The sequence below is a fragment of the Humulus lupulus genome, chromosome 4 (assembly GCF_963169125.1).
Source record: "Humulus lupulus chromosome 4, drHumLupu1.1, whole genome shotgun sequence".
Taxonomy (NCBI): Eukaryota; Viridiplantae; Streptophyta; class Magnoliopsida; order Rosales; family Cannabaceae; genus Humulus; species Humulus lupulus.
Window position 1 is genome coordinate 62,909,819 of NC_084796.1, and position 21,443 is coordinate 62,931,261.

General features: G+C 42.5%; 1 protein-coding gene across 1 annotated transcript; it reads right to left on the reverse strand.

Moving 5' to 3' along the window:
* Positions 1–3,906: 3,906 nt before the first annotated feature.
* LOC133832234 (uncharacterized) lies at positions 3,907–17,879 on the reverse strand. The gene is made up of 4 exons (XM_062262603.1): positions 17,632–17,879; positions 5,050–5,062; positions 4,209–4,558; positions 3,907–3,913 (listed from the first exon to the last, which is right to left on the reverse strand). The coding sequence occupies exons 1-4, from the start codon at positions 17,877–17,879 to the stop codon at positions 3,907–3,909; spliced, it is 618 nt and encodes a 205-aa protein (XP_062118587.1).
* Positions 17,880–21,443: the final 3,564 nt, after the last annotated feature.

Sequence of the window (21,443 nt, forward strand, 5' to 3'; positions counted from 1 at the left end):
AGGTACTATTGAAGTCTACTTCACCTCTGGCAAGAAAGTTACATTAGTGAATGTACTTTATGTTCTCGAAATGAGTAGAAACTTGGTAAGTGGTGATTTTCTTGGCAAGCCCAGCATTAAAGCTGTTTTTGAGTCCGGTAAACTTATACTTACCAAATCAAATGTATTCTTGGGAAAAAGGTACTCTTTTGAGGGAATGGTTAAATTGTGCACCAATGATGTAACTTTCAATGTTATCAATAAAAATGCTAATTCTGCCTATATTATTGAGTATGATTCTTTATTTTTGTGGCATCTTAGACTATCGCATATAGGTTTTTCTACCATGAAAAGAGTAGTAAAATGTGGTATGATTGTATGCAATATTAAAAATTATGGTAAATGTGAAACATGTGTTAAGGCAAAAATGATTAAGAAACAATTTCCTAGTGTAGAAAGATCATCTAATTTACTAGATTTAATCCATAGTGATCTTTGTGAATTAAATGGTGTTTTAACTAGAGGTGGTAAAAGGTATTTTCTTACTTTTGTAGATGATTTTAGTAGATATACCTATGTGTTTCTTTTAAAGCATAAAGATGAAACTTTTGATGCTTTTAAATTGTATAAATTAGAAGTTGAAAATCAACTAAATAAAAAGATGAAGGTGCTCAGAAGTGATAGAGGAGGAGAGTACTTCTCTAATGAATTCAATACATTTTGTGAATAAAATGGTATAATTCATGAGTGCACTGCACCTTATACACCACAACACAATGGTGTTGCCGAAAGGAAAAATAGGACTTATCTAGAGATGATAAATTCTATGTTGATGTTTTCTAAGTTGAACTTCAACTTATCGGATGAAGCACTTTTAACCGCTTGTCACATTCTTAATCGAATACCGATGAAGAAAAATGAGATATCTCTATATGAGTTATGGAAAGGAAGAATACCCAGCAAAGGGTACTTCAAAGTGTGGGGGTGTCTTGCATATTGCAAGAAAAACGAACCTAATAGAACAAAGTTAGGTTCAAGAGCCATAAAATGTGCTTTTGTTGGTTATGCCAACAATAGTAAAGCTTATAGGCTATTAGACTTAGAGTCTAATGTTGTGATTGAATCTAGAGAAGTTGAATTTTTTGAGAATATGTTATGTGACAACAATTCTCAAGCTTCAACATCTCTAAAGGAGAATTTGTTATGTGAGAACAATTCTCATGTTTCTACATCCAAAGTTGATTCTCAAGAGGAGAATTCTCAAAAGGATGTAAAGCAACCCTTTGAACCTAGAAGAAGTCAAAGGCTTAAAAATCATAAAAGTCTAGTAGTGGATGAGATAGATTCTCAACGAATTTCATTCTACATGGTAGAAGGAAATATAGAGGAAGTCATTAGGAAAATTCCAATTGTACTTCTCGTTGAGGATGATCCTAAGACTTATAGAGAAGCTATGCAATCGAGAGATAGTGCATTTTGGAAAGAAGCCATCAATGATGAGATGGATTCCATTCTTTCCAATAACACTTGGGAATTGGTAGACCTCCCACCGGGGTCTAAGCCAATTGGGTGTAAGTGGGTGTTTAGGAGAAAATACAATAATGACGGCACTATCCAAACCTTTAAAGCTAGATTAGTAGCTAAAGGGTTTAGGCAAACAGAGGGTATCGATTATTTCGATACCTATGTGCCTGTTGCAAGAACAATTTCTATAAGAATTTTGTTCGCTTTAGCTTCTATACACAACTTGTATGTTCATCAAATGGATGTCAAAACGGCATTCCTTAATGGTGACCTCAATGAGGAGGTCTATATGGAACAACCCGAAGGGTTTGTCCTACCAAAATATGAACATAAAGTTTGTAGACTTGTAAAATCCTTATACGGATTGAAACAAGCTCCTAAGCAATGGCGTGAGGAATTTGATCAGGCCATCGCGTCTAATGGGTTTAGACATAACAATGGAGACAAGTGTTTGTATTCCAAAACTTGTAAGGGATATGTGATCATTGTTTGCTAATATGTGGATGACATGCTTATTCAAAGTAATAGCATGAAAGGGATAGAAGAAACGAAGAGGGTTCTATCATCAACCTTCAAGATGAAAGATCTTGGAGAAGTTGATACCATACTCAGTATCAAATTAAAGAAACATAGTGGGGGGTTTTGCGTTAGGGCAAGCCCACTATGTTGAGAAAGTATTGAACAAATTTAATCATCTCAAGGTTAAAGATGCCAATACTTCATTCGATCATAGTGTAAAACTAGAGAAAAATGAAGGAAGAGCAGTGGCTCAATTGGAGTATGCTAGTGCTATAGGGAGTCTAATGTACGCTCCCAAGTGTACTAGACCTGATATAGCATTTGCGGTAAGTAAACTTAGTTGGTTTACAAGTAATCTAAGTGTGGATCACTGGAAGGCAATTGGAAGAGTCCTAGGTTATCTCAAGAAAACAAAAGGACTAAGCCTTCACTACTCCAAATTTCCTTCGATATTAGAAGGATATACATATGCATGTTGGATATCCAATCATGGAGACAACTTGTCCACAACTGGTTGGGTATTTACACTTGGTGGAGGTGCAATTTCTTGGGGTTCCAAGAAACAAACCTGTATATCTCATTCCACTATGGAAGCAAAGTTCATTGCTCTAGCTGCTACCGGCAAAGAGGTCAAATGGTTAAGGGATCTGTTGATAGAGATTCCCCTAATCAAAGAGAATGTATCTACTATATCGATACATTGTGATAGCCAAGCGACATTGGCTAGAGCATACAGCGGGGTGTATAATGGGAAGTCTAGACACATTAGTCTAAGACATGGATATGTAAGAGAATTGATTCAAAGAAGAGTCATCTCAATATCCTATGTGAGAACAAGTGAAAATCTGGCGAATCCTTTCACTAAGCCACTAACGAGGGATTTAGTGGCCGCATCATCTCAAGGGATTGGACTTAAACTCCCTAAAGAGATTCACTATTGATGGTAACCTATCTTAACACTAGTTATTCAACTAGTGTTAGGTTCAATAGGTAATAACAAGTCAATCAAGTGAATATTAGTTGTACTCAAAACAAGTCCCATCTGAGATATTGAGTACTTGTGTGTTACCAAGTGGATGGTTAAAACCGAAAGGGTTTTTTTATAGAATTCAATCTTGTAAAGACAAGTATTTTTGGTAACAAAATACTGTAAGAATTCTACCTATATGGACCTAGGGGTGGTGCCGCCTCTCATGAGAATTGGGAGTATTCTCAAGAACGTCCATGAATGGAAAGTGCACATGGGCATTAACGGTGCAAAGCGAGACATAGAGGTCTCAAGTGAACATCGCAAAGGTGTGTGTGTTATCATCGATTTGTTATCATGAAAAGATGGTTCAATGCCTAGTGCAACCAAATTTTCGACAAATTTTGTGATAATTACACTATGGTAAAGTTCAAGTTGAAAAACACTTTGCTTTATGCACTAATGCAATGACTCCTATAAGAGAGAGTTCTTATTTAATCAAGTGGGGGATATGTTATATTTTAAAATATAATGATTGATTAAATAAGTGTTACAATAGATAACTATTACAATAAGTGACCAAGGACCTAAATCCCCTCGATCACTTGGGGGGCATATAAGGTATCTAGTAAGCAAAGCATATCGAAAGGTATGTAAACACATGAGCAAAATAAGTGTAAGCATGCTAGGGTACTTAGAGTATTTTTCAAAATTTTGTATTTTGTTAAATCAAACAAAAGTACTATGCTAAGTTTGGTCATGTGAACAGATGTTATAATAAGATGCAAATATACTATAATATCAAAATGTATCCTTTTACACCACAAGGAGTCGCTGCTCGGATGTAATTATTCAATTAAAAGTAAAAGCTGCCCATGCAGCAATAAATAATCAATTGGAAAATAAGTTTCTTAACATCACGACCTATAGGCCGTGTACTTGAAAAATTAAAAGAAAAAAAAGTTGCAGACTACGAGGCTGGAGGATCTTGAGGGGTGTCCTGGTCGACAACATATGTAGCTTCATTGTCCACCCCGTCTAAGCCAGTTGCCAAGGAAATTTCGGGCGAGGCAGGTACCCTTGCTCTCTCCTCTTCTGCCAGTCGAGCAATGCAGCGGGCTATCTCGGCATGCCTTGCGCGCTCGGGAAGGTAACTGAAACAGCCTCTTGGTTGTGTTTCCAGAAGTCATAAAAACACTTACTCGTGGCGTTCTTGTACCTTTCCAAATTACTGGCGTTGGCTTGTTCAAGCTTCTTGATACGGCCCTCCAAGGTTGTAGTCTCTTGTCTACTCACAACCAACTCATGCTCGAACTTTTTAGCCTCACGATAGTTGATACGGTTAGACTCCTTGAAGTTGTCTTTTTGATCAATGGCCTTATCTAGAGCAGTATACTTCTCCCTTAGCTCCGCAGCCAGTTTATTCTTCTCCTCAAGCACTGCCTCAAGCTGCTCAGCGTATTTCACATCGGCGGCTTTGAGTTCTTCAATGTGTCGTTGCACCAAAGTCCTGGACTGCTCGGTGACGGCGCCCGAGCGGAGCCGACCGGCAGTAAGGGTTAGAATTGCCTGCGATCAGAGCAAAGGTTAGACTGACTATAGAATATAAAAGGGGTTGTCTCCATAGAAAAAGATAACTTACACTGGCAAACTCATTCAATGCGCAGGTTTGGATCTGGTCGACATCCATTGTCTCAGTCGAAGCCATCGCCTCTCGGCAGCGTTCGTGCTTCAAAATTTTGGCAACCCTGTCTTTGACCGATCTTAAGGTGTGACTTGATATGTCGCCCCCTGTCTTTGACTTGATCTTAAGGCTGAGTCTGGTCGATTGGGGCTGGTGGAGACGGTGTCGACCCGGCAGGAGCAGGGGGAGTCTGCTGCTCGAGAGGAGAAGGAGGTGGTGTTGCATTGGCTGAGGTTCTATCTACCGGAGGGCCTGCAATAGGGCTTTCTTGGCCTGAGGCGTTTTACTACTTTCCCCAGGATGCCTCTTGCTCATTTTCTTTTTGCTCGAGGGAGCTTCGAGAGCCTCAGGGGCACTGTATATGTTGAACACATACTCGGAGTCCATGTCTGCAAGAGAAGCAAATACACGAATAGTGAGATAGTATAAATGATTATGTTATGGCAGGAAAAGAAACAAAGAAAATTGTAAGTGAAATACCCGAGCTATCATTTACTGGTCGCTACATTATATACTCTACTAGTCTTACACTCACCCTCTGGCATGAAGAAGTCTAAATCTAAATTTGGAGCGTACTTAAAATTTTCATCCCCGTCAGATAAGTGACAGGGAATTGGCAAGCTACCTAAGAGCGAGAGATCAAGACCGTTCTCATCCGAAGATTCATTGAGGGGCTCGAGAGGTTCGGTGGCCTTCTTTTTTCCTTTTCCTATTGGGGCGGGGGGAGCAGCAGCCCATGGGGTGCTGCAGGGTTCCCTAATTGTTACTCTAGTGGCCCTCCTCGGAGGGGGTTGTTCCACGTCTGGGTGCTTCTCGGGAACCTCTCCGCCAATGGCACTCCCCGCCGTTGACTCCCTCACATTCTGATGAGGGGCCAAAAGGCCGACTAGTCTCAGATTGGCCTCCGTGACCAGCTGTTTGACGCTTTTCTCTATGTCAGTCACGCTGGACAGGAGGGATGATCGCATCTCCATGTCTTGAGTAGGGTTTGGTCGCACCCATGGGCCTAAAATGCACTAAATTTCTAAGGAAAATGCAGCAAAAAATTGAAGAAAGATTGACGACCAGTAGTATAAAGACTTTACCTCCTTGAGTGAAGGCCAAGTTGTTCGCGACCATGTCAGTCGTCAAGAAATACCCCTGATGGTACTTCCCCATGTTCGAGATATGAGTGGTGTTAGACAGGAAAGTGCGACCTGTCTCCTGGTGACAAAATGGGAAAAACCCCGTGTTTTCTTGGTTGGGGTTGGATTTTAGGTCGAATAGATAGTTGACCTCATGTGGAGTGGGGACAGGCTATTTTTTGTGACTATAAAGGATATAGAGTGCAGCAAGCATTCTATATCCGTTGGGAGTTATTTGAAAAGGGGCGACCCCGAAGTAATTGGCCATCCCCTGGAAAAAAGGATGAAGAGGCAGGGTCGCTCCTGCCTCAATGTGATACCTTAACCAGGCACTGAAGGCGCCTCCAGTCAAGTTCTCCCGTTGGTCTTGAGTGGGTTGAACTAATGTCACCCCAGGGAGTCCATATTTTTTAATGTAATTAGCGATCATCCTGATCGTTACCCGGCTGACAAGTGCGATGTACCATTCAACATCTGGTTGAACGGCGTTTTGGGGCTAAGCATGAGTCTGAATGTTTGGGTTGGGGATATTCCTTTCCCGACCACTAGTCGAGGGAATTCCAGCCTGAGGAGTGGACTGGTTTGAAGGTTCGGAAGATTTCTTTTTCTGGGCTGTGGCTTTTACTCTACCCATGGCTGGAAGGTTTGTTTGAGGTCTATTGGGTGGGGTTCGAGAAAAAGGAATCTATGACACCAGCTGCGACGGATGCTCCTCGTCTTCAAGTAATTGGGCAAGCAAGTCATCATCGATAGGCTTCTCACCTCCCCAAGGATCTTGCATGAAGAGCTGCGAACAGAGAAATGGGGAGGTGAGAACATAAAGCCTAAAAATATGTATTGAAACTTAGAATAACGTTGCTCGCGTATAAAAGTTAAGCTTTTATACGATCAGCAGCATTCTAGGAAAAACACTGAGTTCTATATGAGCAGTTTGAAAAACAGATTGAAAAGTGGAAGTAAAATTTTTTTTGAGAAAAAGCTTTTTCGACTCTGAAGGGGCAGGAAAAACCAAGTTTTTCAACTAGCCTAAAAGTTGAATTTTTACTTCGATTTTACGCCCTAAACCTACAATCTCGACTACCAAACTAGCTCTTAACCTCTACAAGATATTCCCAATCTTCCCAAAACAGTTTCAGCCAAGAACAGTAAAATTCTCCAAGAATTCAGAAATCAGGAATAGATACAAACAAGTATTGCATGGCCTATTAACAATGGAAAGGTTTGAAGAAACGTACTTGTATGAAAGATGGAGTGAAGTTCTGAGGCACTAAGTTGATTCAGCTGGGCAAGAGCTTCGTGATCCGTCAGAATTTCTAGGTTTCTGGAAGTATAGCTCCTGGTTCTTCAGTTTCTTGAAGATAAAGTTAAAGTGTAAAAAGTAAAAACTGGTTCTGAAGGGTCATTTATATTAGCCGAGGAGCAGTTACCAAGGTAATCATAAAGGGTAACTTTCCAAGGCATGGGGAAGTGTGATAGTTGTCAAACAAGTTATTGGGAAGCTGAAAAGACTTGATTGGACATGATTGATCACCCTTTTTCAAGAAAGCATGGGCGACTGACAGATCTCGTGGGGTATTCGAAGAGTCAATTTCCTAAGTTTACTTATTGCTGGTCACAATAAATAAACTTGGGGGCAAATGTTTACCCTAAAAATGGATGCAGATGACGTGGCAAGGATTTATCACACGTAGTTGACACGTGGCAGAAGTACTGCTCGACTATCGACCAGAAGCACATCGCTTCACCAGGGGTTAATTTTTAGATACGACCAGGCTGGTCGTATAACCTGATTTATTTCCTTCTTAAACTGTAATCTTATAATAATTGCATTGAATATTTCTTCATTATTATCTTGATACGCGATTATTAAGGAAAGATAGGGAACGTTGGCATATGTAACCCTCCTTGAGCCTATAAATATACATGAAATAGCTCAAGGAAGGGACTTTTGATTACTGAATCTTTTTGCTAAGATAGAGAAAAAGAGAGAGCTATAGTGCAATTATCCATCGTTTTATTGTATTTCTTCCAAGGTTTGTGAAACTCAATAACCTTAGTTCTTTTATCACTACTTTGAGCAAGACATGTATTATTTTTTATTGATTTTGTTATCCAAAGAATAGGCGTGGATGACGTGGCAGACATTTTTAACACATGGCTGACACCTGGCAAGGTTCTGTTCGACTATCGACCAGGGGAGTAGTCCTGACGTAACGTTGGGACTTTATATACGACTAACTTGGTCGTATACTTCATATAACTTGAGAAGATCTTATGCAGTTATAACGAGATCCGAGATTATCTCTCATAATTCCTGAGTATCCGATTATTTAGGAAATAATATCTGTAACAAACTCATGTAATCCTCCCTGAGCCTATAAATAGAGAAAGATAGCTCAAGGAAGGGGACTTTTGGTTGATTTAATTTTTACACTTACAAGAGAATTAGAGCTATTATATTACGATTGTATTGTTCATATCTCTCAGGCCAATGAAACTCAGAGAACCCTAGTTCTTTGATCACTCCTTTGAGAACTCATATCAATAATAGCTCAAGTGGACGTAGGTCATTACCATTTTCATGGGGCCGAACCACTATAATTTACTGTGTTCTTTACTGTTTTTGTCATTAAATCTATTCCAACACATCCATCCACATCAAGCGTTTGACTCCGTGTCAGTTGACCAAAAGGAGGGTCAACATTCTGATGCTTTCATTAAGAACTTGAGACGAGTTTTTTGAAGCGTTAATGGCAAAAACAACAAAGAAGACTGGGCAAGCAGCTGGCACTGCACCATCTCAACCTCCTCCTCCCCCAAACATGGCTGAAAATGATCCACATTTGGAATTTGATGAGGAGGAACTAGATTCCGAGACGCTGAGAAATACCCTGGGGGTATTGCAAGATGAACTGGCCAATCTGAGGGCCAGTCAGGAAAGTGCTACAGAGATTATGGCGCGACAGCAGCAAGAGATAGAGCGACAGCGCCAGGAGCTAAGTGAAAGACAGGCGGAGATGGACCATCGTCAGAGGGAGGCCATGGCAGCCCTCGAAGCAGCCCTATAATTGGATAGGAATCAAGCTGCACCTACCTCACAGCCTGATCAACCCTCAAATGGGCCACCCCAAAGGAGTCCCAATCCTAGCCCTCCAATCCAGCCGATGAGCCCTCAAAGACCCGAGCAGCCGCCAATGCCTCAGGATGATATCCCACCAAGGGATCCTGAGATGCGGCCTCCATCCCAAGCTGGTCGTGGTGATCCCCCGCAGCCAAGGCAGAATAGGGCCTGGCAGCAGCCCCGTAGTCCTAGACGCCATAGGGGTGAAGAGCTGAACCCACCAAGCAGGGGGCAGCGTCCTTCTGGCAACAGAAGGAACTCAGAGATAAGCTCTGCGGTACGGGGCCCCCCATGGCATGATAACGCATGGGGACCTACCGACCAATGCAGGTCGCCCTCTAACGCTCGGGAAGTTCCAGCCCGAGGAGGCAATCGAGGGGATAATCGGTCCCACCATAGCCAATCAAGGTTCAAAGATGGCCATGGTTACAACGAGGCCAACTCAGGCAGAGGAAATACCGGTCAGAGAAATGAAGAGAGAGGTGGAGGCAGAGGCCCACCACCTAGGGAAGACCAACAAGAGAGACGTAACGCTGGGGGGCAACCCAGACAAAATAATGTCTTTAACCGGCTCAGAGCAAGTGAGCAACGACGAAGAGACGAAGACTTAAGGGATGTACTCAATGACCGCCAAGAACAGCACGACGAGTACATTACCCCAGTAGCAAAGGCCCCGATGATTCCTGACTCTGTGCAAGCCCAAATAGATGCCCTAAACCAAGCAGTACAACAGCTGGTCGGGGGAAGAACGTCTCATATCGAGGACGACAGGAGAAGAGGCACTCCTTTCGTTCAAAGGATAGTTGTGGCAGAAACTCCCAGCAAATTTAAGATGCCCACACTTTCAAACTTTGACGAGTATGGTGACCCGGTATCTCATGTCAATAAGTTTGAGATACAGATGGACATTCAGAAAGTGTCTGAAGACGCTCGGTGCAGGATCTTTCCTACAACACTTTCTGATGCTGCACAGGAGTGCTTTTTCAAATTCCCTCCTGCAAGTATTTTTTCTTGGGAGATGTTCATAAAGGAATTTTACGGACAATTCTATGCGGGTCGTGTGCACCCAACTGAGGCAAACCAGCTAGTGGAGATACGCCAGCAAGAAGGAGAGCCACTGAAGGATTACGTCTAGTGCTTTATGCGAGCGGCTGCTGGAGCTAAAACAGTGGGAGATGAGGGCAAGATGATGGCCCTAACTGCAGAAGTTAGGCATCGTATGCCTTTTTGGAGTAGCCTCAGAAAGCATGGAGTTAAGACTACTCAAGAATTCTTGGATCGAGCTGATCGGTACATCAAGATCGAGGATGCCATCGCCAGCAAGGGAAAGCCCCTAGGCAAAGATAAGGGGACTGCAGAACCCGCCAAAGCCGCCAATGGGTCAAAACCCAACGATAACGGCAATGGCAATGGGAACGGCAATGGCAACGACAAGAATGGGGGGAAGAGGTCCCATAATGAACCTTCCACCTCTGAGAATAAATGCGCTAAGGGCAATCATTATGAACTGCGGTTCACTAACTACATTGCCCTTATCAAGTCTCGAGGAGAGGTGTATCAGGCCACGAGTTCCAGTGTGCCTTACAAAAGACCCGCTCCCATTTGAAAGGATATTTCGAAAAGAGATACTACCAAGTTCGGTCATTATCATAACGACTACGGACACAATACGAACGAATGCTACCAGCTGAAAGATGAAATCGAGTTCCTTATCAGACAAGGACACTTGAGGAGATAAGTACGGGCCTCGGGAACTTCCCAACGAGAGGCTCCAGGTGGCAACAAGCAAGCGCCTGCACGCCAATGTTCGCCACCTTCGCAGCCTGATCCCGTAGCTGGCACTTTACTCACCATCTGTAATGACCCAACTACTCTAGACCTTGGACCATTACTAACTTCTATACAAAACTTACAAAAACATACATTTGAAATAACATATCTTTATTTCAGAACTGTAAGGTAAAGGCTTAAAACTATATAAAATTCATAAGTATGACATTGGGATCCCATTGTTAGAAACAAACATAACTTTGACATAGTGAAAACTTTATTAAAACTTATTACAACCAATTGCGGAAAAATACACAGAAAACCATAATTAAAGAGACTTCATCCTCGAATCGAACTCTCGGTCCTTCGATTCCATTCCGCCTCAATACAGATCCCCAAGCTTCCAAGAACCTTTCCCGCCACCAAAGCTATTTTCCTACACATATAAACATAAAGGAGTGAGCCTAATGCCCAGCAAGGAAAATCTAACACATAAATCATATACATAAAATTCATATCAACATATACTAAAACATATCTTAACATATGTCACATATACTATAATGGCCATTATTACTTGGGGTCCCATAAACAAACCAAGTCATATGCCCATTAGATTTGTGGGGCTTGCTAGCTAAGCAAGTCATATTCCCATAAATTTATTGGGGCTTGTTAGTTATACAGGTCATATGCCCAAGTCTACAAACATACATAACACACAAATCATAAGTTAACATAACACATAAATCATAAGATAACATATGGCATAACACATAATATCCTATCCTATTTTCCTTACCAAAAGTACCGGGATATGAGAACAGGTTTGGGACTTTGGAACACTCCTAAAATCCATCAATGAAAGGGTGAGTATATTTGAAGAAAAAGGAATGAAAAGAATGGACGAACTATACCATCAAGAATATACTTACCAAAAACCTTATGTTCAAGATCTTAGATTTCCTATCCAAAAATAAAGAATAAAGTTAGGATGTTGAGTAGAAAACTATAAGAACTTAAGGAAAACAATACCAAAATGAACTAGAGTTTGGAATACCTTGAATGCTTCTATGACCGATCTAAACCTTGAACCGAAATGTGCTACAAACCTTACTTCCCAAGTGTTTGGTAAGCTTATAATCCCAACCCAAGTGTTTACACTCTCAAAAATAACCTAGCAGCTTGCAGCCTCAGAACTTAGCTTAATGAATGAATAAATGGTTGGGTACTAGGTCCTATTTATAGAGTTCAAGAATTAAAAGATCTTCATTTAACTTGAATAAAATAATGGCTTTTTAAGTGAAAAATATTTGAATTATTGTTCAGCAGAGGCTGAAGACTCGGTCAGAAAGATGCTGGACTTATCAAGAGGTTAAAGATTAAAATGAGAACGTTTTCAAAAACATTCAAAAATATACTAAGGGAACCGATATATCGCCCCTTGTAGGCAATATATCGCCTGGGCCAGCATGCTCGAGGCTCGTCGAGGTGATCGTGCGATGTTACATGTTTTTCATATCCCCGTACTGCGATGTATCGCCCCCTATAGCTGCGATATATCGGCATACGCTGAATATTTAAACACGAAATTGCACAATTTCAGCTTAATTTGAATTGAGTAAACAGCCTTGACTAAGTCCTCTAACGTTTTCAAAGCTGCTAACAAACCCTAGGATATTCAAATATTACTCTTAATAAACTTATTCCTCAAAAATACTTAATTATCAGTAAACATACACATGACAAGTGTTACTTTCTTATTGGGTCTATCTAAAGCTTATAATATAATAAATATCACCATCAATATCAGTCATATTAATTAAACCTTAGGTTAAAATTAATATTCTTAAACTATAGGTTAAACTTAGAAAATCTACAAGTGTTACTATGAGTGTCCAATTAAATCCCGGTCTGAACCAAAGTCCACAGTCATAAAAATACTACTACTATTACTATTATACTACTATCTAACTAGCTAAGTAAAGTTCTTGGAATCTACACCATCTGTGGAGGCCCGCACGCGGGAAACAGCAGAAAGGCAAGGGAACGATATGCTCAGACCCTACGCCACGACCAGGACATCGAAATGATGACTGTGGAGGACCAGGCATCAAAGAAGGCTCGGTCAGAGGACGGAGAAATAACCCTCTCTGACAGTGACGCCCAGCATGTCTGATTCCTGCATTCCGATTCTCTGGTCGTGGATGTTCAAATTGCCAACATGATGGTGAAGAGAGTGTTAGTCGATACAGGAAGTTCAGTAAACATCCTGTACAAATCTTCGCTGGAACGCATGAAGTTGTCCGTCAAGGACTTAGAGCCCTGAAACTAAACGATTTACGGCTTCTCTGGTGAGGGACTCGCCCCAACAGGGTCAATCAGACTTCCAGTAATAGCAGGTACAGCGCCTGCTACCAGGACATTACTCGCTACTTTCATAGTAGTCGATTGTCCTTCAGTGTACAATGCTATAATCGGAAGGCCTATATTGGTTGACCTTCGGGCCGTCACCTCAATATGGCACCTATCCATGAAATTCTCGACTGACGCAGGGGTAGGACGCGTGTTGGGAAATCAAAGGGAAGCAAGAGAGTGCTACAATGCCTCGATCACAAAGGCAAAGAAGGGAACGTCAAGGAGCACTCCCTCGGAGAGGTTGCAGATGGCCATTGATACACAAGCCCAATCCGGTGATGAAGTCACCAAATAGGGTGTTGCCCAAAGTGATGATAGAGACTTAGATCCTCGCTTTGGGTATTTTGAGGAAGATGTTGGACCCGTCGAGGACCTTGAGGAGGTCCAACTTGACGAAGAAATTCCGACCAAAGTTGTAAAGGTCAGTAAAAATTTAGAAGCAACGACAAAGCGCGCACTAGTGGAATTTTTGAGAAAGAACCAGGAAGTTTTTGCCTGGTCACATAAAGACATGGCTGGGATAGATCCTGCAGTCATCAGCCATGTCCTGAACGTCGACAAAAGCTTTCCACCCGTGCAGCAGAAAAGAAGGCTGCTCGATAAAGACAGATCAAAAGCCTTAAAAGAAGAAGTTGAAAGAATGAAGGAGAATGGGTTCATCAGGGTGGCATTTTATCCATCACGGGTCTCTAATCCAGTACTGGTTCCCAAGCCTAACGGAAAATGGCGGACCTGTGTAGATTTCACAAACCTTAATAAAGCCTGCCCAAAGGATTGTTTCCCACTCCCAAGGATCGACCAACTGGTCGATGCAACTGCAGGACATGAGATCCTCTCTTTCATGGATGCATACTCAGGATACAATCAGATCAGTATGCATCCCCCTGACGAGGATCACACTAGCTTTCGGACCGATACAGGGTTATACTGTTATAAAGTAATGCCCTTCGGACTGAAAAACGCTGGTGCGACTTACCAGCGACTAGTTAACCACATGTTTAAAGAGTTGATCGGAGTAAACATGGAGGTATACGTGGACGACATACTGGTGAAGTCGAAAAAAGCAGAAGGACATGTGAAGGATTTACAGGATTGTTTCAATGTTTTGAACAAGTATCAAATGAAGCTAAATCCTCTCAAGTGTTCCTTCAGAGTATGATCAGGGAAATTTTTGGGGTTCATTGTCAATTCTAGAGGAATCGAAGCCAACCCCGAAAAGATCAAAGCCCTTATCAACATGAAATCGCCGGTGAAAATCAAAGATGTGAAAAGTTTAACTGGAAGGATTGCCGCACTCAGTAGATTTATTTCAAAGTCAACGGATAAATGTGTCCCTTTCTTTAATCTACTTAGAGGCAACAAGAAGTTCGAGTGGACTGGAGACTGCAAACAGGCTTTCCAAGCCTTAAAAGCCCACATGGCACAGCCTCCTATCCTATCAAAGCCTATAGATGGGGAAACTTTGTTCATTTACCTGGCGATCACTGAATATGCTGCTAGTGCGGTGCTAGTAAGAGAAGAAGAAGGCGTACAAAAGGCAGTTTATTATGTGAGCAAGAGGTTAATCGGGGCCGAATTAAGATATCCTCCCATCGAAAGATTAGCCTATTGCCTAATTTTGGCCTCAAGGAAGTTACGTCCTTACTTCCAAGCCCATCCCATCACAGTCTTAACTGACCAGCCCCTTCAGCAAGTTCTACAAAAGCTAGAGGCTGCTAGACGTTTGTTAAAATGGCCAGTCAAACTTGGGCAGTTCAATATAACATATTCACCGTGAGCAGCAGTAAAAGGACAAGTCTTGGCTGATCTCATAGCCGAATTTACCGAACTCCCAGACAGCGAGCAGAGCGAAATACCTAGTGCGCCTGAGCCTCAAGTTGAAGCTCCTTCGTGGAAGTTATTCACGAACAGATCGTCCAACGAATCTCACGCAGGAGCAGGAGTAATATTGATAACGCCAGAAGGGCATCAATTTCACTGCGTGATTAGGTTTGATTTCACCGCTTCAAACAATGAAGGCGAGTATAAAGCCCTACTCGCTGGATTAAGGTTGGCCAAAGACATGAGCATAAACGTACTGGATATTTACAGTGATTCACAGCTGGTAGTGAATCAGGTCTTACGGGAGTATCAAGCACGAGGCCTGAAAATGGTGGCCTATCTGAACAAAACCAAAGATATGTTGGCGTAATTTGAGAAGTATAGCCTCCAGCAAATACCCCGAGATCAGAATTCAAATGCAGATGCCTTAGCCAAACTCGTGAGTGCGAAGGATGCTGACACTTTAATTATAGTGCCAGTTGAACGACTACGCGAGCCGAGCATACGAGCAGATGATGCCAATTTGGAGGTACGGTTAGAAGATACATGGATGGCACCGTACTTGGAGTATCTCGCGAGTGGTGTACTACCATCAGATAGAAACAAAGCCAGAACTCTTCAGAGACAGGCTGGTAGGTACATATTGGTCGATGGTGTTCTATACCGAAGAGGATACGCCATGCCATTGCTCAGATGCATTACACCAGAAAAGGCTAAAGAGCTAATGAAGGAGGTACATGAAGGCTTTTGTGGGGATCACGCTGGGGGGCAGAGCTTATCAAAGAAGATTCTGAGGCAGGGTTATTTCTGGCCGACTATGAACGAAGACTCAATGGAGTTTGTGCGAAAATGTGATAAGTGTCAGAGGTTTTCCAAAATCCCACGCGCAGCTCCTAACGAGTTAAAGCAGATGCAAAGTCCATGGCCCTTCGCAATATGGAGTATCGATTTAATTGGGTTCTTGCCAACGGGAAAAGGTGGAGTAAAATACGCAGTTGTGGCAGTCGACTACTTCACCAAATGGGCCGAAGCTGAGCCACTCACTACCATAACGACAAAGAAAGTTCTTGACTTTGTCATCAAGAACATTGTTTTCCGATATGGATTGCCTCGAAAGATTGTCTCAGACAACGGCACCCAGTTTGACAGCGACCTATTCACAGACTTCTGCGAAAGGCATGGAATCGTCAAGAACTTTTCTTCAGTCGCGCATCCACAAGAAAATGGGCAAGTCGAAGTAGTGAATAAAACACTAAAAGATACCCTAAAGAAAAGTCTCAAAGAAGCTAAAGGAGCATGGCCAGAACAGCTGCCTGAAGTACTCTGGTCGTATAGAACTTCTCATCGAACAGCAACAGGCCATACCCCGTTTTCCTTAGCATACGGGTATGAGGCTATGTTACTAGTCAAGTTAGATCTACCCTCACATCGAAGAATCACATATGACCAAGACCAGAATAGCCAATTGTTGATGGAGTCCCTAGACTCAGTTGAGGAGAAACGAGAAAAAGCCCAACTCTGAGTAGCTGCGTACCAGGAAAAAGTTGCCCGGTATTTTAACTCAAAAGTAAAAGAAATAAAATTCAACGTCGGAGACCTAGTACTTCGATGAGTTTTCTTAAACACCTGCGACCCGGCTGCTAGAGTACTCGGACCAAACTAGGAAGGACCTTACCAAATTGAAGAAGTCCTTCATCCAAGCACATACAAACTTGCACGCTTAAATGAAGATCTCATTCTGTGCTGGAACGAAGAACACCTGCGCAAGTATTATCAATGAACAGTCCTTCTTAAAGGACTGGCTTGTATTAATTTTTACTTTTTACAAGTTTTGAAAAAGGGTTAGTCATGTTATATGGCTAATCGCTTATAAGTGTAAGATCTTTTAAAGATCACTTGTAAAGACATGTTTAGTTCATTTAATACGAGAATTATAAGGGACTGTGCACAGCCAGTCATTCTTGCCAAACTTTGTAATTTTTTACAAGTATTTGTTCATTACGTGTGTTGTTTTGCTGTATTACAAGTTTTGCATTTTATACCGAGCAGAAATGTTCGCACAAGTCGTGGTCAAGGCAAGTGACCAAGGACCTAAAGCTCCTCAGTCACTTGGGGGGCATATAAGGTACATCGATAGCAAAGCATACCAAGAGGTATGTAAACACATAAACAAAATAAGTGAAAGCATGCTACGGTACTTAGAGTATTTTTCAAATTTTATATTTTGTTAAATCAAGCGAAAGTACTATGCTAAGTTCGGTCATGCGAACAGATATTATAATAAATCATAACTATTATAATATCAAAGGGAATTCTTTTACACTGCGAACAGTACTGCTCAGATGTAATTATTCAAGTAAAAGTAAAATAGCTGCCCGTGCAGCAAAATCAAATAAAAAATAAATTGTCTTTACAATACGACCTATGGGTCATGTAATTGAGATAAAAGAAAAAAGATTAAGGAGCTGGGGGGTCTTGAGGAGTGCCTTGGTCGAAAAAAGGGCCAGCTTCAGCATCTGCACCGTCTATCCCTGCTGCCAGGGAAATCTCAGGGGAAGCAGACACTCTTGCTCTCTCTTCTTTTTCCAGACGAATGGTGCACTGCGTCATGAGATTCCTCCTCAGGCGCTCGGACAGATAGTTGAAGTTAGCCTCCCGGTTGTGCTTCCAGAATTCGTAGAAGCAGAGATGAGTGGCTTCCTTATACTTCTCCAAATCCTTGGCCCCAGCCTCCTCAAGCTCTTGCACTCGTTTTCTGAGTTCTTCTACCTCCTGCCTGCTAGCGACCAGGTCAAGCTCGAGCTGTACAGCCTTTTGATAGTTGAGCTTGGCACTTTCCCTGAACTTCTCCCTAGATTCATTGGCTTTCTTCAGGGCATCTCGAGCTTCCAGAAGCTCCTTGGTCAGAGTAGCTTTGTCCTCGAGCAGCTCAACTTTCTGCTTGGACAGCTCCATGTTCTCCCCGAGCAGCTCGCCATTCTATTTAGCAAGCTCTTTGTTTTTAGCCTCAAGTGTTTGCTTAACCTCGGCGAGCCTGGAGTCAAAGTTTCTTTCCTGAGACACCAGCGCCCCAGCTCGGCGCCAGCCAGCAGTTATGGTCAGCAGTCCCTGAAAACAGATAGAAACAGATGAAGTAAAAGATGGGGAATCAAAAATAAATGTTACAGCAGCAGGAGTTGCCTTACGCTAACTATCTCATTCAGCCCTCTATTGAGAACTTGGTCAGCCTCCATAGAAGCGGTGTCAATAATAGCTTCCTGGCTGCGTCTATGCTTGGAGAGCTTGTATATTCTCTCCCTAGCAGAACTGACCACGAGGCTGGGCAGGGAGCCTTCGGGCGGGGTGCACATGGTATGGCTGCCATGAGCCTTAGGAGGAGGCTGTTGGTTGGCGAAAGTAGAGGCCGGTTGCTCGAAGGGTGTTGGAGGGGGTGAATTGTCCTTTGAAGGGACGGAGGCAGGAGGATCGTCAGTTCGGGCCTTTTTTGAGGGAGTCTTGCTGCTCTCTCCTCGAGCCCTCTTGCTGTCCTTCTTTGGGCCAGAAGAGGCGGCAGCAGCTTTATAATGCTTGAACACGTCCTCGGAGTCCATGTCTGCACAAAAGGAATCAACACGAATAGTAAGACGAGGTAGTCACGTAGGGTCAAAAAATGAAAGTGAAAAGATTACAAGTAAAGTACCCGCGCTACAACTATTGGTCGATATATTATTTATCGAACTACCTACTGCCTGGAAGAAATCTGAATTTAAGAGGGGAGCATTCTTAAAGTTTCCACCCCCATCGAACAGATGACAGGGAATTGGAAAATGGTTCAAAAGCATAATTACTGTACCGTTATCATCCGACGAGTCGTCAGAGAGTTCGGTAGGCTTGGCGGCCTTTTGCTTTCCTTTCCCCTTGGGAGCCGAGGGCTTCTCCACTTGGTGAGCATCAACAGGTTCCTTGATTGTAACCCCAGTTGGTCTCCTCCGCATTGGATACGCTTGGGGTTATTGCTCGGGTTCCGTTCCAGCATTAGCATCTTCCGTCGAAGGATCACTCATCGTTGGTTGAGGGTCCCAGAGGCCAGCCGACCTAAGGTTATCCTCTGTAACTAAATTTTTGACACTCTTCTCAGCATCTGACATGCTGCCTAAGAGTTCTGCCCTTGACTCCATCCCTAGAGTTGGGTTTGGTAGCAACCATGGGCCTGGAACACATTGAAAATTCAAGACAGTGTGGTGGAAAAACACTAAGTGAAGAAGCCAGCGACGTGAAAATTTTACCTCCTCGTGTGAAAGCCAAGTTGTCTGCGACCAGGTCAGGCATAAGGAAGTACTCCTGGTAGTACCTCCCCACGTTGGAGATATGGGTAGTGTCAGTCAAGAAAGTTCGTCCGGTTTCCTGATAATAGAGATGGTTGGGGTTGTATGGTATAAGATTCGAAGGTTGTTCTTCCTGTAGTACCTCCCCACGTTGGTTGGGGTTGGATTTGAGATCAAACAGGTAGTTGACCTCGTGTGGCGATGGTGCAGGCCATTTTTCTGGCTATATAGGATATAGAGTGCAGCGAGCATTCTATATCCATTTGGAGTCATTTGGAAAGGGGCAACTCCGAAATAGTTGGCTATCCCCTGAAAGAATGCATGAAGAGGCAAAGTGGCACCTGCCTCAACATGAAACCGCGACCAGGCGCTGTAAGCACCCCCGGGCAGGTTAGCCCTGTGGTCGGGGTTAGGTTTGACTAGGGTCACCCCTGTCAGATTGTATTTGTTTAAGTAGTTGGCGATCATCCTGATTGTCACCCTACTCTCAGCGACAACATGCCACTCGACATCTGGCTTAATAGCGTGTCGAGGACGGGCATGCCTTTGCACATTTGGGTCAGGAATATATTCGTCTCGACCACTAGTCGAGGGAGCATCAGCAGTAGGCTGATGAGAAGTGTTGGGGGTTTTTCTTTTTCGAGCTTTAGTTTTGGTGTAAGCCATATTTTGGGTCGAAACCGGGGAAGTGTTTAGGCTAAGGCGAGAAAAAGGAATGTCTGGTATAAGAGTCGAAGGTTGTTCTTCGTCTTCAAGCAGCTGAACTAAGAGATCATCGTCGATAGGTCTTTCTCCTCCCCATGGGTCTTGCATATGAACTGCAAACAGACAAAGGAGGAGATAAGACGCACAGCCTGGGAACTTATGTTGAGAGTTGGAATAACGTTGCTCGCGTCTATCGACCAGCGGCATTCTAACCAAACACTAAGTTTTATGCTAGCAGTTTGAAAGACGGATCAAAAAGGAAAATAAAAGGTTTTCTAAAAAGAAGCTTTTTCAACTCCTAAGGGGCGGGAAAAACCCAGTTTTTCAACTAGTTTAAAATCGAATTTCTACATCGATTTTACGCCCTAAACCTGTGATCCTGACTATCAAACTAATTCCTAACTTATATAGATGAAAAGAACACTGCCCTATCAAGCATCAACAGTATATACAAAATCCTCACAAATCTACACTCAAGAACACAAAAAGTCTTAGAACTCAAAAACAGTATGCATGGCATCTCAAAGGGTTTAAAAGACAAAGAAAATTACCTCGATGAAGGTTGAAGATATGGAAAAATAGAAGCTTTGGGTCTATAGGATCCTCGGCAAGGCGTCTGGGACCTTCGAAACGCTGAATACTGGTACGGAGTTCTTGAAAAGTTCTTGGCAGAAAATGGTAAGTAAAAGATTATATGGTGAGCGAAGGGGTTACTTATAGGAACCGAAGTATGACAAAAAGTAGCAATCATAAATTTCCCTTTTTTGAAGCATGGGGGAGTGTAACAGCCGTCGGGGTGGTTTCTTGAAAACTGAAAAGGCTTGATTAGACGTGATTAGGTCACGGTTTTCAAAAATGCACGAGGGCTCTGACAGATTTCGTGGGGCATATGAAAGGTTGTTTTCCTAAGTTTACTTATTGCTGGTCGCAATAAATAAACTTGGGGGGCAAATGTTATCCAAAGAATAGACGTGGATGACGTGGCAGACATTTTTAACACCTGGCAAGGTTCTGTTCGACTATCGACCAGGGGAGTACTCCTGGCGTAACGTTGGGACTTTATATACGACCAACTTGGTCGTATACTTCATATAACTTGAGAAGAACTTATGCAGTTATAACGAGATCCGAGATTATCTCCCATAATTCCTGAGTATCTGATTATTTAGGATATAATATCTGTAACAAACTCATGTAATCCTCCTTGAGCCTATAAATAGAGAAAGATAGCTCAAGGAAGGGGACTTTTGGTTGATTTAAGTTTTACACTTACAAGAGAATTAGAGCTATTATATTACGATTGTATTGTTCATATCTCTCAGGCCGATGAAACTCAGAGAACCCTAGTTCTTTGATCACTCCTTTGAGAACTCATATCAATAATAGCTTAAGTGGACGTAGGTCATTACCATTTTCATGGGGCCGAACCACTATAATTTACTGTGTTCTTTACTGTTTTTGTCATTAAATCTATTCCAACACATCCATCCACATCAATCGTTTGACTCCG